We start from the raw sequence: 13,508 nt of genomic DNA, 5'->3' as shown, positions 1-13,508 counted from the left end.
TTGTCTTCTTTTTGAAAGGTTGTCTTCTTTCCAAAGGATTGTGACATTTACCCTTTGTTGGCTATAAATAGAGAGGTTTTCTCTCATTTTTCTGTATCAAATTTTTCCCTTCTTTTGCATACATTTCTTACAAAACAAAATCGATCGATCGTGTCTGTGTGTGTGATTCATTGCTGTCATTTTGAGTTCGTTGAAATTATCGAAGTTTGAGGTACCGCTACTTCTTTAATGGTTAATCCGTTTTATCTTGGGAGGAATTAATCTGCAACATCGGGTACTTGAGGGGATTAAATTTCTTAAGGACACACAGTCGGTTCTGTGGACTCGCATAGTTCTTTGTGTTTTTCTTTTCATCTTTTATTATTTCTGGTTTGCTAATCTAAATACAGGAGACAACAAAAAATATTGCTCGCCTCCCTCCTTATTTTGTTCGCCACTTTCTCTATTTTAGTACATTTGATATTAAAAATACATGTATCTAATTGTATCTTCTTAAATATATATTAAAATTCTTAATTAATAATAAAATACGTAATATTTTAAAAATATATATATGATAGTATATGATAGTGAAGTATGTGTTCGTAATTAATGTTAATGTGTCGGTTGTACTATTTTTTTTGGTGGTGTTGTTCTAAAACAATCTAGAAAGATAAAATAAAGAGATGAATAATGCTTTGAGATCACTCCTCTCTCCCAATCTCTCACATCACACATCACACATCACACATCTAACAATGGTAGTTGTTCGTTTGAAACAAATACCAAAATCTGAGAATGACAATTTTCTACTAAATCAACATCTTTCTGAAAACCCCATTTCACCAAATACTTTTGGTAACAAATCAAATAATATAATAAGAAAAAGAAAAAGAAAAAGAAAAAGTTAGGGATGCTAGTTTTTGTTTATATTTTCAATTGTGAGCAGTAGTGGCATTTCTCATCTCAACAGAGATGAAGCACGGCGGACAGAAGAACAATAATCTGTCAATAGTCGTCGTGGTTTTCTCCATATTCTTGTTTAGTTGTTTCATATACAATGAAGATTTCAAGTCTATTGCTGAATTCCCATTCTCAAGACCCAAGATTCAATTAGAAAGTGATGAAAACAGAGTAATTTCATCATCATCAATGGTAATGAACTCAAGGACGGTAGTAGAACAGAGCTTTGAAATGCCTGACGAAGATGTAGATGATGATGAGAGCATTGAGTTGCCACCTGATGATTGCGATCTGTTTATAGGGAATTGGGTTTATGATAATGTAACTCACCCAATTTACAAAGAAGATCAATGTGAGTTCCTCACTTCTCAAGTTACTTGCTTGAGGAATGGAAGACAGGACTATATGTATCAGAACTGGAGATGGCAACCCAGAGACTGTTCTTTACCCAAGTAAGACCAACAATCCTTCGTCTATGAATAATATCAGTTCAAAATTGTTTAAGGTGTCTTTTTGAAAATTCTGTCGGCTATTGCTTTATGTGTTTACCCATTTAATTAAAAATAATTTCAGGTTTAAACCAAGATTGCTTCTTGAGAAATTGAGGAACAAGAGACTCATGTTTGTAGGAGACTCTTTAAACAGGAATCAATGGGAATCCATGGTTTGTTTGGTTCAATCTGTTGTTCCTTCTGCAAGAAAAAGCTTAAGCAAAACTGGTTCTTTATCAATTTTCACAATTCAGGTAAACTATATTTTCCTTAGCCAATGCTCTTTTGTCTCAATTTATATGAATTTAATTTGATTTAACATGCGAAAGAAAATGAAAATAATAATGTGTAATTCTTTTTAAAACTTTCTTAAAAAAAGTAAGTCATATTCCCTCTGTCCACAATTGTTTGACAGGTATACTAAATATATATGTTCAAGATTAATTGTCAATTTAAACAATCAAGAAATAATTAGTCACTTTTTTCCAATTCTGCCCTTAATGATTGTATAGTTCAATTGAAAAGTTATGTGGACTTTTGGTATTCTTGATATAGTAGGGTTATATTAGTCAAATTACACCTTGTATTAAATTTTTCTTGAGAGATGTGCATGACCTTATCCTGACAAACAATTGTGGACTGAGGGAGTATAAAATAGAATAAAAGGAATAATAACTTTTTAAAAAGATTGATTCTCTTGATTAAACATAATGATTATGTTTTGGCTTTACTTAGTTTGATAAGACCTTATTGCTATATTTAAACTCTTATGCTAAATACTTTTGTATTAATTAAAATCACTTTAATATTACCTCATTAATTAATAAAATTAATTTAGTAAGTATCCAAATAGGTATCAACTAGTGTACTTTAAAGGTGGCATCTCCACTCGTTAATTTAATGATGTACTGTTGCGTAATAAATAATCTTGATTAGTTGGACACGTCACCACTGCGTAATGAAAAGGATTCATATTCTATTTAAATCCCTTTTCACCTAATATTAATGAAAGGTTCTAAATTCCAATAGTGGTTGGACTATTGGAAAATTGAGTTTTAGTGTATGTATTCTATTACTCTCTACTGATCGATTTATATGATTCACTTTCCTTTTCAGTTAGTTCAAAATAGAATGACATATTTTTGTATTAAATACTCTCAATCCAATTTATGTGACACATTTCGAATTTCAAAATTCAAACAAATCTATTTTTTTTTGTAATTTTTTTAAAAATATTTTGAATTGTCAATTATTGTGACTTATAGTACCTTTTTCGTAGTTTACAAACACATAAATTTGATTTTAAAAAATTTGAAGATTCCATGAACAAATTCTCGATCAAACTTAAACTATTTGATTCTCGAAAAATGAAATTGTGTCACAAAAATTGAGACAAAGGGAGTAACAATTTAATTTTAAAATGATTATTTTACATTTAATAAAATGATTTATAGTCACACAAATATCTATTACTTATTTTAAATCACAAGTTTTAAAAGGTTTTCTTTCTTAAACTCAAGTAAAACTAACTCACATAAATTAAGATAGAAGGAATAACTTTTTCTGTCTTTTTATATGAATATACGCAGGATTACAATGCGACGGTGGAATTTTACTGGGCTCCATTTCTAGTGGAGTCAAACTCAGATGATCCAAATATGCATAGCATCTTGAACAGAATCATCATGCCTGAATCTATCGACAAGCATGGCAACAACTGGAAGAATGTTGACTATCTCATCTTCAACACATACATTTGGTGGATGAACACTTTTTCTATGAAAATTTTGTCAGTAAAATAATTCATATTATACCAAACAAATTTAAAATTCCAGATTTCAAAACATGGATATTAATTATTGTGTGATTTTGTGTTTCCTACCTAACAGACGAGGATCGTTCGATGAAGGAGCAACAGAATACGATGAGATAGACAGACCAACAGCTTATAAAAGAGTGTTGACAACTTGGTCCCAATGGGTCGATAAAAATATAGATCCCAATCGCACCCAAGTCTTCTTCATGAGCATGTCTCCTCTTCATATCAAGTAAAATAAATCCATTTTTTTCTTTTGAATTTTCGTTAACATTAGCTACAAAATATACTAATTCGTTATTTAAACAGGAGCTTAGATTGGGAAAATCCTGATGGAATAAAATGTGCAAAAGAGACAGCCCCAATACTGAACACATCAATGCCGCTAAATGTTGGAACAGATAAAAGGTTGTTTGTGATAACAGCAAATGTGACTAGATCCATCAACGTTCCAGTATACTTTCTCAACATTACAACATTATCAGAGTATAGAAAAGATGCACACACATCAGTTCACACAATTCGTCAAGGCAAAATGCTAACGCCTGAACAACAGGCTGATCCTGCAACTTATGCCGATTGTATACATTGGTGCCTCCCTGGATTACCCGATACTTGGAATGAGTTCCTTTATTCGCGCATTATTTCACGTTCTTGACACTTTGTCCCTTCTTCATTGTGCAGTTCTTACAACAATTTTTTCTTTTTTTAAACCTTCACTCACAATATATTTTTTATGTAATTTCAGTCACTGTTAATTAGAAAAGCAAAAGGAAAAATCTAGTAGCTATCCTTCCTTAGGTTGGGCTATATATTATCATTTGGCCTATGAAATTCGAGAAACTGTCCATTGAGCGAAAACTGAAGCGGACATTATATGTTCTATGACTAGTTATATAGTGAAATTATCTCCAACGGAAATAAATAAGCAAAACAGCATTTAAATAATCAAGTTATTTGAGAATTTATGCAGGAAAGTAAATTATGGAATATAAATCAACACAATATTTTTACTTAGAAAACTTTTTTTGCTCAGGGGAGTAAAAAACTGCGACCTACCACTTGTAGGACTTTCCCAAACTTTCCACTAAACTCGAGCCCAATTACCTTTGTAACACTAAAGAAACATTTCCAACTGTTCTGCCTCTACCCTCTTCTTAATTCAATGAATTTCCTTACAATAAACAAGATCACACCTATTACAATCTATGAATGTAATCAAGATTCTGTCTTGAAACTAATAACGACTGAATATTCTTCCTACGTTTTAGCTTATTCTTGTTTAGTTGGTTTTCCAATTTCTAGAATTAGAGTCCATCTCAATCACTTCATTATCCTATTTTATCTCTTATTGTTATTATATACAGACTTTGTATATATTAAGATTTTGTATCAGCTGGGCATAACCCTTTGTATACCGCACAACATAAATTAATAAAAACATCGACTCATTCTCTAATATCGCCTTACTCTTTATGGTATCAGAACATCTATAACTCTCACGAGTACTTTCTCTGTTCTCCACTCTCACGAGTACCTTCTCTATTCTTCACGTTGAAATGGCCCCCAATGTTTCTGAAGTCAATTCTGATGCCAACAACAATGCCATGATTGCCCAGTTGAATTCTGCCACGCAATTGCCAATCAAATTAGCTGGCAACCACAACTTCTCTCTGAGGAAAGCTCAAGCATCGATGCTTATGAGTGACCACAATACCTATGGCCATCTCGATGGATCCATTCCTCCCCCCCTACGTTCTCTCAAAACAATCAAGATATCAAAAATCCTGTGTTTCTTGTTTGGTTTAGTCAAGATCAGTTGATCCAAAATGCTATCTTGGCCTCTGTTGAACCAACTCTTGCTGCCACTGTAACCGCTGGTGACTCTGCCAAAGCTGCCTAGGACGATCTGCATAGTCCTTATGCAAACAAGTCTCAAACAAGAATTTTTAGTTTGTGTGACCAACTGGCCCCAATAACCAAATACATTCGTCCTGTTGCTGATTATCTCCATCAAGTTAGATCATTGTGTGATGAACTTGCAACTGCCGGAGCACCTGTATCTAATCCAGAACTCATTGTTAAAATTCTTACTGGATGTGGATCTGAATTCGTGAACTTTCTGTCGCTATTCGTGCAAGAGATTCACAAATCCCATACAAAGAATTGTATGAAAAGTTGCTAGACCATGAGCTTTTCCTCAAGCATGAAGAGGCTAGGAAACCATAGCCGCCTACAATCACCGCTGCCATAGCACAATGAACATCTACAACTCCTCCTCGGAACAACGCCAATTATAACAATAGGCATCAAGGTAACAATGCTGCCAGTAATCAACCATTGTGTCCATGCAAAAATCAATCACAACCAGATAGCAACCTTCGTTGCAAACTTTGTGATCGTCCAGGACACTCAGCCAAAGTCTGTCGTTCTCAGTCGCACAACCATCTGCAAGCTTGAGCCAACTTTGTTTCTCTCTTTAACCAGCAACAAGCACCTTGGATAGTTGATAGTGGGGCGACTCATCACCTTGCTTCTGATCATCAGAGTTTAGCTACTATGTATGATTATCGTGGTCCTGAAGAGATAGCAATGGGAAACAGTAACACCATCCTAATTACTCATACCGATAACACTAACATAAGTGCATCAAACTATGATTTCAAACTACTTAACACTTTATGTTCTCCTGCCATAAAAATCAACCTTATTTCTATTCTTAAATTTTGTCAAGATAATCTGACATCTATTGAATTTTTTTCTTTTCATTATTCCGTGAAGGATCTGAGTACGGGGGTACCTCTACTATGTGGGGTGAACATAGATAGGCTGTATGAGTGGCCGCCGGGCAGCATACAAAAGTCTCCTAAGTGTAATGTAGTTGTTCCTATCAACCTATGGCATCGAAGCTTAGGACATCCTAATCAACATGTTTTGAATACAATTCTGCATAAGTTTTCCATTCCCTTTTCTCGTTCTAGAACAATTTCAAGTTGTAATTCATGTTATTCAAATAAAATGCACAGGTTGCAATTTTCTGAAAACTCTTTGCAAAGTCAAAGGCCCTTACATGATTTATGGGTCCTCACCTATTTTGTCAATTGATAAAAAAAGATATTATGTTTTATTCGTTGATCAGTTCTCTAAATACATGTGGTTGTTCACTCTCAAATCTAAAAAGGAAGTTCTGGACATTTTCCAACCTTTGCCTCCATTGCTTGAAAAAAGATTTCAAACAAAAATTTTATTCTTGTAAACTGATGATGGTGGTGAATTTCAAAGTTTGTCATCTTATATAAAAACACATGGTATTGAGCACTTAGTCTCGCCTCCATACACACCACACCAAGTAACTCTGGTTGAACGTCGACATAGACATGTTACTGAGACAGCTAGAACTTTATTACATCAAGCTTCGTTACCAACATCCTTTTGAAGTTTTTCTTGTCATCAAGCAATCTATCCTGTAAATAGACTGACCACTCCAACTTTAAAAGATAAGTGTCCATATGAGATTCTATTTCAAGATGCACCCAAATATGATTCCATTAAGGTTTTTGGTTTGTCTATGTTATCCCTGGCTTACACCTTATGCTAAGAACAAAGTAGACCCTCGTTCAACTCCATGTGTTTATTTAGGATTTTCGAATAAATATTATTGCCATCAATGTTTTGATCTAGTGAAGTCCAAAGTTTATTTGTCCAGAGATGTTCTATTTTTAGAAGACAATTTTCCTTTCGAAAATTTATTTTCGAACTTGAAAAATAAAAACAAAGTAGATTTATCTTGGGAAAACTTTTTTGTAGAACAACCTTTAAAGGATAAATCTTTGGATTCAAATGTTTTTCAACAACTTCCGGATCCAATTGTGCCACTGCCCACACGATCACACTCGCCCTCCTCTGCAACCCATGGCGCCTCCATCGACTCGGGTAATTCTCCTATTCAAATTAAGCCATCAATGCCTCAAGTTTCAGCACCACAAAGTCTCATTCTCCCCCAAACCCAACACACCTAACCCATTAGACTTTGAACCTCCCCCAAACCGCCCCTTACTCACTTACCATCGCCGAACCCCTCACCTCCAATCTTCCACACACACACACTTCACCACCCCACCCCCTCAATTTACAACCCACGGTGATTTCCAACCAATCTTCTCCAAAAGTTCCAGTGACCACCCAACCACTTCTACATCCCGTGATCACACGTTCTAAGACCAATAGTCTTAAACCAATATAATTCAATGTCACCATACAATCCTCTCCGTCTGTCATACCTAGAACATATAGATAAGCCCACCCCCATCCTCATTGGAAAACAACAATGAAATCTGAGATTGATGCTCTAGTTAGGAACCGAATATGGGAATTGGTTCCTTTCAATCCATCGATGAATGTGGTTGATTGTACGTGGCTATTTCGTATAAAGCATCATCCTGATGGTTCGATTGACCGGTTAAGGATCGTCTGATTGCCAAAGGATTAACACAATGCCCGGATCTAGCCTATCATTCAATGCTCAGCTCGGTGGTCAAACCAACTATTGTCCGTTTAGTTCTTTCTATTGCTACCCAACACAACTAGCTCATCCATCAACTAGATGTGAACAATGCATTTCTTTAAGGTCGACTAGAGAAGGAGGTTTATATGCGACAACTACCTGGTTTTGAGAATCCACATCACTCCTCGCATGTGTGAAAGCTCAACAAAGCTATTTATGGCTTGAAAGAAGCACCACGTGCATGGTACACTAAGCTTAAGAATTATTTGGTAACTACAGGGTTTGTGAAGTCTCAATCAGATTCCTCTTTGTTTATTTTACACAATTCTGCCTTTACCATTTATGTGCTTGTTTATGCGGATGAAATAATCATCACTGATAATCAGTCTCGAGGTATAAAACATACTATTGATGGTCTCTCTAATCGGTTTTCATTAGAGGATCTTGGTCTTTTACACTATTTTCTGGGTATTGAAGTTCTCCCACACTCTGAAGGCTTGTTTATGTCACATCACAAATATACTTTGGATTTGTTACATGATGTTGGTATGCAGGACAACAAAGGAGCTCCAACACGAATGACTTTCATGACCTTTCTTACTGCCTCTTCTGGAGATGATCTCTATGGTTCTCTCTATAGGCGAGTTATTTGTAAATTACACTACCTCTCTTTTACTCGCCCAGGCATTGCGTTGTTAGCAAACTTTCCCAATTCATGCATCAACCAAGTCAAACTCACTGGAAGGCAGTTAAGTGTCTTTTTCACTATCTTAGTGAAACCTCCCATTTTGGCATCAATATTGCCAAGAAACGGGATTCAAGATTAGTTATTTTCTCAGATTCGGACTTGGCTAAAGATCCTGACTATCATTCTTCCACATCAGGCTATGTGCTTTTTCTAGGTGGAATGCCTATTTTTTGGCCGTCCAAGAAGCAACGATCTGTCTCCCATTCGTCAACTGAAGCAAAATACCGAGCTATTGTTGCTGTTGTTGCAGAAACAAATTGGCTGTCGAATCTTTTTCATGAGCTGTTTTCTTTTTGATGGCACCAAGAGTCTTTTGTGACAAAGTTAGCACTACGTATATTTGTGCCAATCCTATTTTCCATAGTCGGTTGAAGCATGTTTCATTTTGTGCGGGAACAGGTGCAAAGCAAGGAGATTGAAGTCAAACACTTACATGCTGCTGACCAAGTCGTTGATTTACTCACTAAGCCGCTGCCACGTGCTTCCTTTGAGCTGCTCTTTCCCAAGTTGGGTGTGATTGATACCAGCACTAACTTGCGGCGGAGTAGTATGATTGAATATTCTTCCTATGTTTTAGCTTATTCTTGTTTAGTTGTTTTTCCAATTTCTAGAATTAGAGTTCATCTCAATCACTTCATTATCCTATTTTATCTCTTATTGTTATCATATACAGACTTTGTATGTATTAGGACTTTGTATCAGCTGGGCATAGCCCTTTATATACTGCACAACATAAATTAATAAAAGCATTGACTCATTCTCTTATATCGCCTTACTCTTTAGAAACCACTGCAAGATAATTAGCTATTACAAACTAAAGAATTATATGGATGAAAAATAATATTTTTAATAAAAATTGTGTAGCTGTAATCATAACAAAAATTATTACACTTTTATGTTGGCAATTTTCAATAATTGCTTATTATAGGTTAACTTAATCAATAATTATATTAAAGAAAGAAAATCAAGAATTCTTTTAAATATTGATAAATTTTATGATTTAGATCTATATCAATATCTAAATATATATCTATGTAAAATAGGAAAAGCAAAATAATGTGATGATGCCAAGTGTCATCATCATAAAATTTCAAGATAAAGATTACTTAAATTTAGAATTATCAATCCAGTTAAAATGCATGATCAAGTAAATACAATACTAAAATATATTATGATAAATTCAACTAATATTTCGAGCAATACTATTTTGGCCATATGAGAATATAATTATGTAATTTTATATTATTAGGTTTACGCTAGACTACTTTTAGTTCTCCTGTACGACCATATATATGAGTTTGGCCATTCTTTTTGAGCAATTCCATACAATCATATTTATGGCAAGCATGGACATTTGTCCATTCCCAATGTATCGGGAGATGGTAATACAATAAACGGAAAAGTATCAAAAATATTTTTGGATTATCTGAAAAAGTTAAAATATACCTCTCGTTCACTTATTGGATTAAGAGCACTCTTCAATCTACCTTTTTTGATTTATTTTTTCCCTTAAAACTAATAGACTTTTTAAAATAATAATAATAATAATAATAATAATAACAATAATAATAACAATAATAATAACAATAATAACAACAACAATAATAATAACAATAATAATAATAATAATAATAATAATAATAATAATTATTATTATTATTATTATTGTTATTATTATTATTGTTGTTATAATTATTATTATTATTATTAGATCCCGCGCGATGCACATATAATATTGAAGTATTATTTCTAGTTGTTTCAAATTGCAATGATTGATCATGTTAAATAAAATGCAACTATTGTATTCCACAATGAAACGTACTATTATTATTATTATTATTAGATCTCATGCGATGCACATATAATATTGAAGTATTATTTCTAGTTGTTTCAGATTGCAATGATTGATCATGTTAAATAAAATGCAACTATTGTATTCCACAATGAAACGTACTAACCTTCATTCTTTTCTACCTCTTAACTCCAATAATCAAATCTGTATGAATAGAGATAACGAATCATGCAAGCATCAAATACTTTTTTGTGTTTCATGTTTTTGTTTTCATTATATAGTTCACGATTTTAAAATTAAATTGCCAATATTTATTTTTAATTAGTTTATTAATTTGCATGATTGAAATAAAAATAATTGAGCATACATGCAACCTCTTTAAAAAAGATAAAATTGAAATTCGATTTTATCTGATATAGAGTTAATTTTCAATTCAAATTATAGAAGATCAATATGTGACTTCCAATTCAAATTCAAAATTTAAAAATTTACATTTAACACTAATTTAATTAACTAATTTTTATTTTCAATTTTAAAATTATTCCTTGAAATTCTCTTCCATTATTCCTTAAAATTCTCCATTGACTAACATGGTGCATTTTTTTTAAATTCTTAAATTAATAATTATTTATATATGTGTACATACATAATCATACATATTATATACAGTCACTCCCCCTCGCATTCTACATTATATCAATAACTTGAGAATCTTCACAATAAAGTTTACTAATTTATAATTTTATAGAAAAAATGTCATGACCCAGACCGTCGTGATTGACACCCACACTAACCCTCCGGTGGGAGAACCACTACTACAACCCAAACTAAACAACTTAACCAAAAACTAATTTAAATTATGGATACAGGTTTAAATGCTAGAGGAAACAAGAGTTCCCATAAACTCCAAAAGATCTAACAAAACAAATGCGGAAGTAATACATACAACATGAAAGTCAATGTACCAAAACTCTAACAAGGATCATAAGTCTAAGGAAATGGGTACAACCCAATTAAACATAAGAAAATCTAAAGTACTAGTCTATATCCGAAATGTGGACATAAACAGAAAGAGAACTCATGGCAACCTCGAAGAACTAGCTCACCCTTGAATTCGATTGATCATCTTCTAAGAGAGGCCTGTCAATAGCCGCATGAAGATGCCCTGTACTCAACAAAGAAAAAGCAAGTGCAGTATCAGTACACAACCACAGTGTACTGGTAGGATCACGCGGCTATGCCAAGAGGCGAAACATACATAAGCCATTACAACAGAATAATAACATGCATACACCGAACATATACAATATCAATATCATTTACGAATAACATATAATTTACAAATCTCAAGATATACAGTTATGTCAAGTCATTGGTCCTCTGACGGAACCCAAACTCAAACTATTAGTGTACTGGTACGTGGTACCCGTTCCAGGTTAGTGTGTCGGATCGTGACACCCGTTGCAATATTTATGACGGTACGTGGCAATCGATCCCAGTTAGTGTGTCGGAATGTGACACCCGCTCCATTCAAAAAACCACAATCACAATCACAATGTATATTCTTACAATCATACAACAAGAGGTGATTCATGACACATAGTTCTTTGTTCATACTTATTTACGATTAGTGTGATCAATAATGCAACATTCACATACATACATGCATTATAATGAAGTAATTACAAACATATATCACACCAACATGAAATCACAACCATCACCTACCTCGAACAAAGCTTGAATCCCCTAAGAAACTTGATCCTTCCCTTTCCGGATTCTCTCTGATTGTTCTTGGTCTAAAACAACCAATATAATTCTAGGATCAATAAACAAGACTTAATTACCTGGATTATAATAAATAAGATCAACCCCAGGTCAAACCCTTATTCCCCATACCCAGATTAGGGCTTTTTCCAAAATAATTCCCATGTCAAAACCCTCTTCCATCGATAATTGCCCAAGAAACTAAGTTCTACAGATCGAAACATGGATTCGGGGAGTGAAAACCTTATATTTAGCCTAAAAAATGGTGGGAAACTATCGAGAAAGCACCTGGGGTCGTCTCTAGCTCTCAAAGTTGAAACTTGCAGAATAAAACGATTTTAGGATTTATTTCCGACTTTAATCCTGACTCTCCCGCCACAGCGGTCCTCACCCCACTACAACGGCCCTGCCCTGGCAAGAATAGTTCCGCCACAACGGCTTGCACGAAAACAATGAGCAAATAAAAGAATTCCAAACCCCTATTTCACAGCACACCTAAAAATATCCGTTCACGCTAAGATCAGTTTCAGGAGTTTTACTCGCCCAAATTTAATTCCGTAAAGTCGTACAGGTTCCCTAACGTCTTAGCTATCTAGTCATTTGAGAAAAATCATAATTAGATATCTCATTTGTTACCATATTTCCCTAGACCTCACTGACTCTGATTTCATCTAAATCTGGACTAGGTTGGGAAATCTCAAGTTACTATGAAAAATTTTCCAGTCCAAAAAATTTCCCCACTGTCTTTTCTATAACGCCAGGAACAAGTCGTTGCAATAGATACCAATTTACCCATCACTCGTCCCCGAGTGACAAACTTAGGAAAAGAAGGCTAAAGTAAGAGTATAATAGTACCTGAATCGACGAACAACTGAGATACTTGTCTCGCATGTCCTTCTCAGTTTCCCAAGTAGCTTCCTCAACTGGACGATGCTTCCATTGTACCTTCACGGACTTAATTTCCTTGTTCCTCAGCTTACGCACATCACGATCAAAAATTGCAACTGGTTCCTCTTCATATTGGAGATCTTTGTCTAACACAACCGAGTCCCATTTTATGATGTAATCCCCGTCACCATGATATCTCTTCAACATGGACACATGAAATACTGGATGAACCCCCGATAGGTTGGGAGGTAAAGCCAATCTATAAGCCACTGGCCCTACACATTCAAGAACCTTAAAGGGACCAATGTAACGAGGACTAAGTTTGCCCTTCTTGCCAAATCTCATTCCCCCTTTCATTGGTGATACTTTTAGAAGAACATTCTCACCCCTCTGAATTGTCATGTCTCTTACCTTATGGTCTGCATACTTCTTCTGTATACTCTGGGCTACTAAAAGCTTAACTTGAATATTTCTCACCTTATCTTGAACATCCTTCACTAAATCAACCCCCAAAGGTTTCACATCTCCATCCTCGAACCATCCTATGGGTGATCTGCATC

At 34.4% G+C, this 13,508-nt stretch overlaps 1 protein-coding gene across 1 annotated transcript; it reads left to right on the top strand.

Moving 5' to 3' along the window:
- Nucleotides 1–880: 880 nt before the first annotated feature.
- Nucleotides 881–4,061, top strand: LOC125873157 (xylan O-acetyltransferase 1-like). The gene is made up of 5 exons (XM_049554038.1): nucleotides 881–1,394; nucleotides 1,516–1,687; nucleotides 3,023–3,222; nucleotides 3,323–3,481; nucleotides 3,559–4,061. The coding sequence occupies exons 1-5, from the start codon at nucleotides 955–957 to the stop codon at nucleotides 3,905–3,907; spliced, it is 1,320 nt and encodes a 439-aa protein (XP_049409995.1). The 5' UTR covers nucleotides 881–954; the 3' UTR covers nucleotides 3,908–4,061.
- The last annotated feature ends 9,447 nt before the right edge of the window (nucleotides 4,062–13,508 follow it).

The sequence above is a fragment of the Solanum stenotomum genome, chromosome 8, assembly GCF_019186545.1.
Source record: "Solanum stenotomum isolate F172 chromosome 8, ASM1918654v1, whole genome shotgun sequence".
NCBI classification, from domain to species: domain Eukaryota; kingdom Viridiplantae; phylum Streptophyta; class Magnoliopsida; order Solanales; family Solanaceae; genus Solanum; species Solanum stenotomum.
Note: the sequence above shows the minus strand (reverse complement) of the source record. Positions and strands in the feature narration are given on the sequence as shown.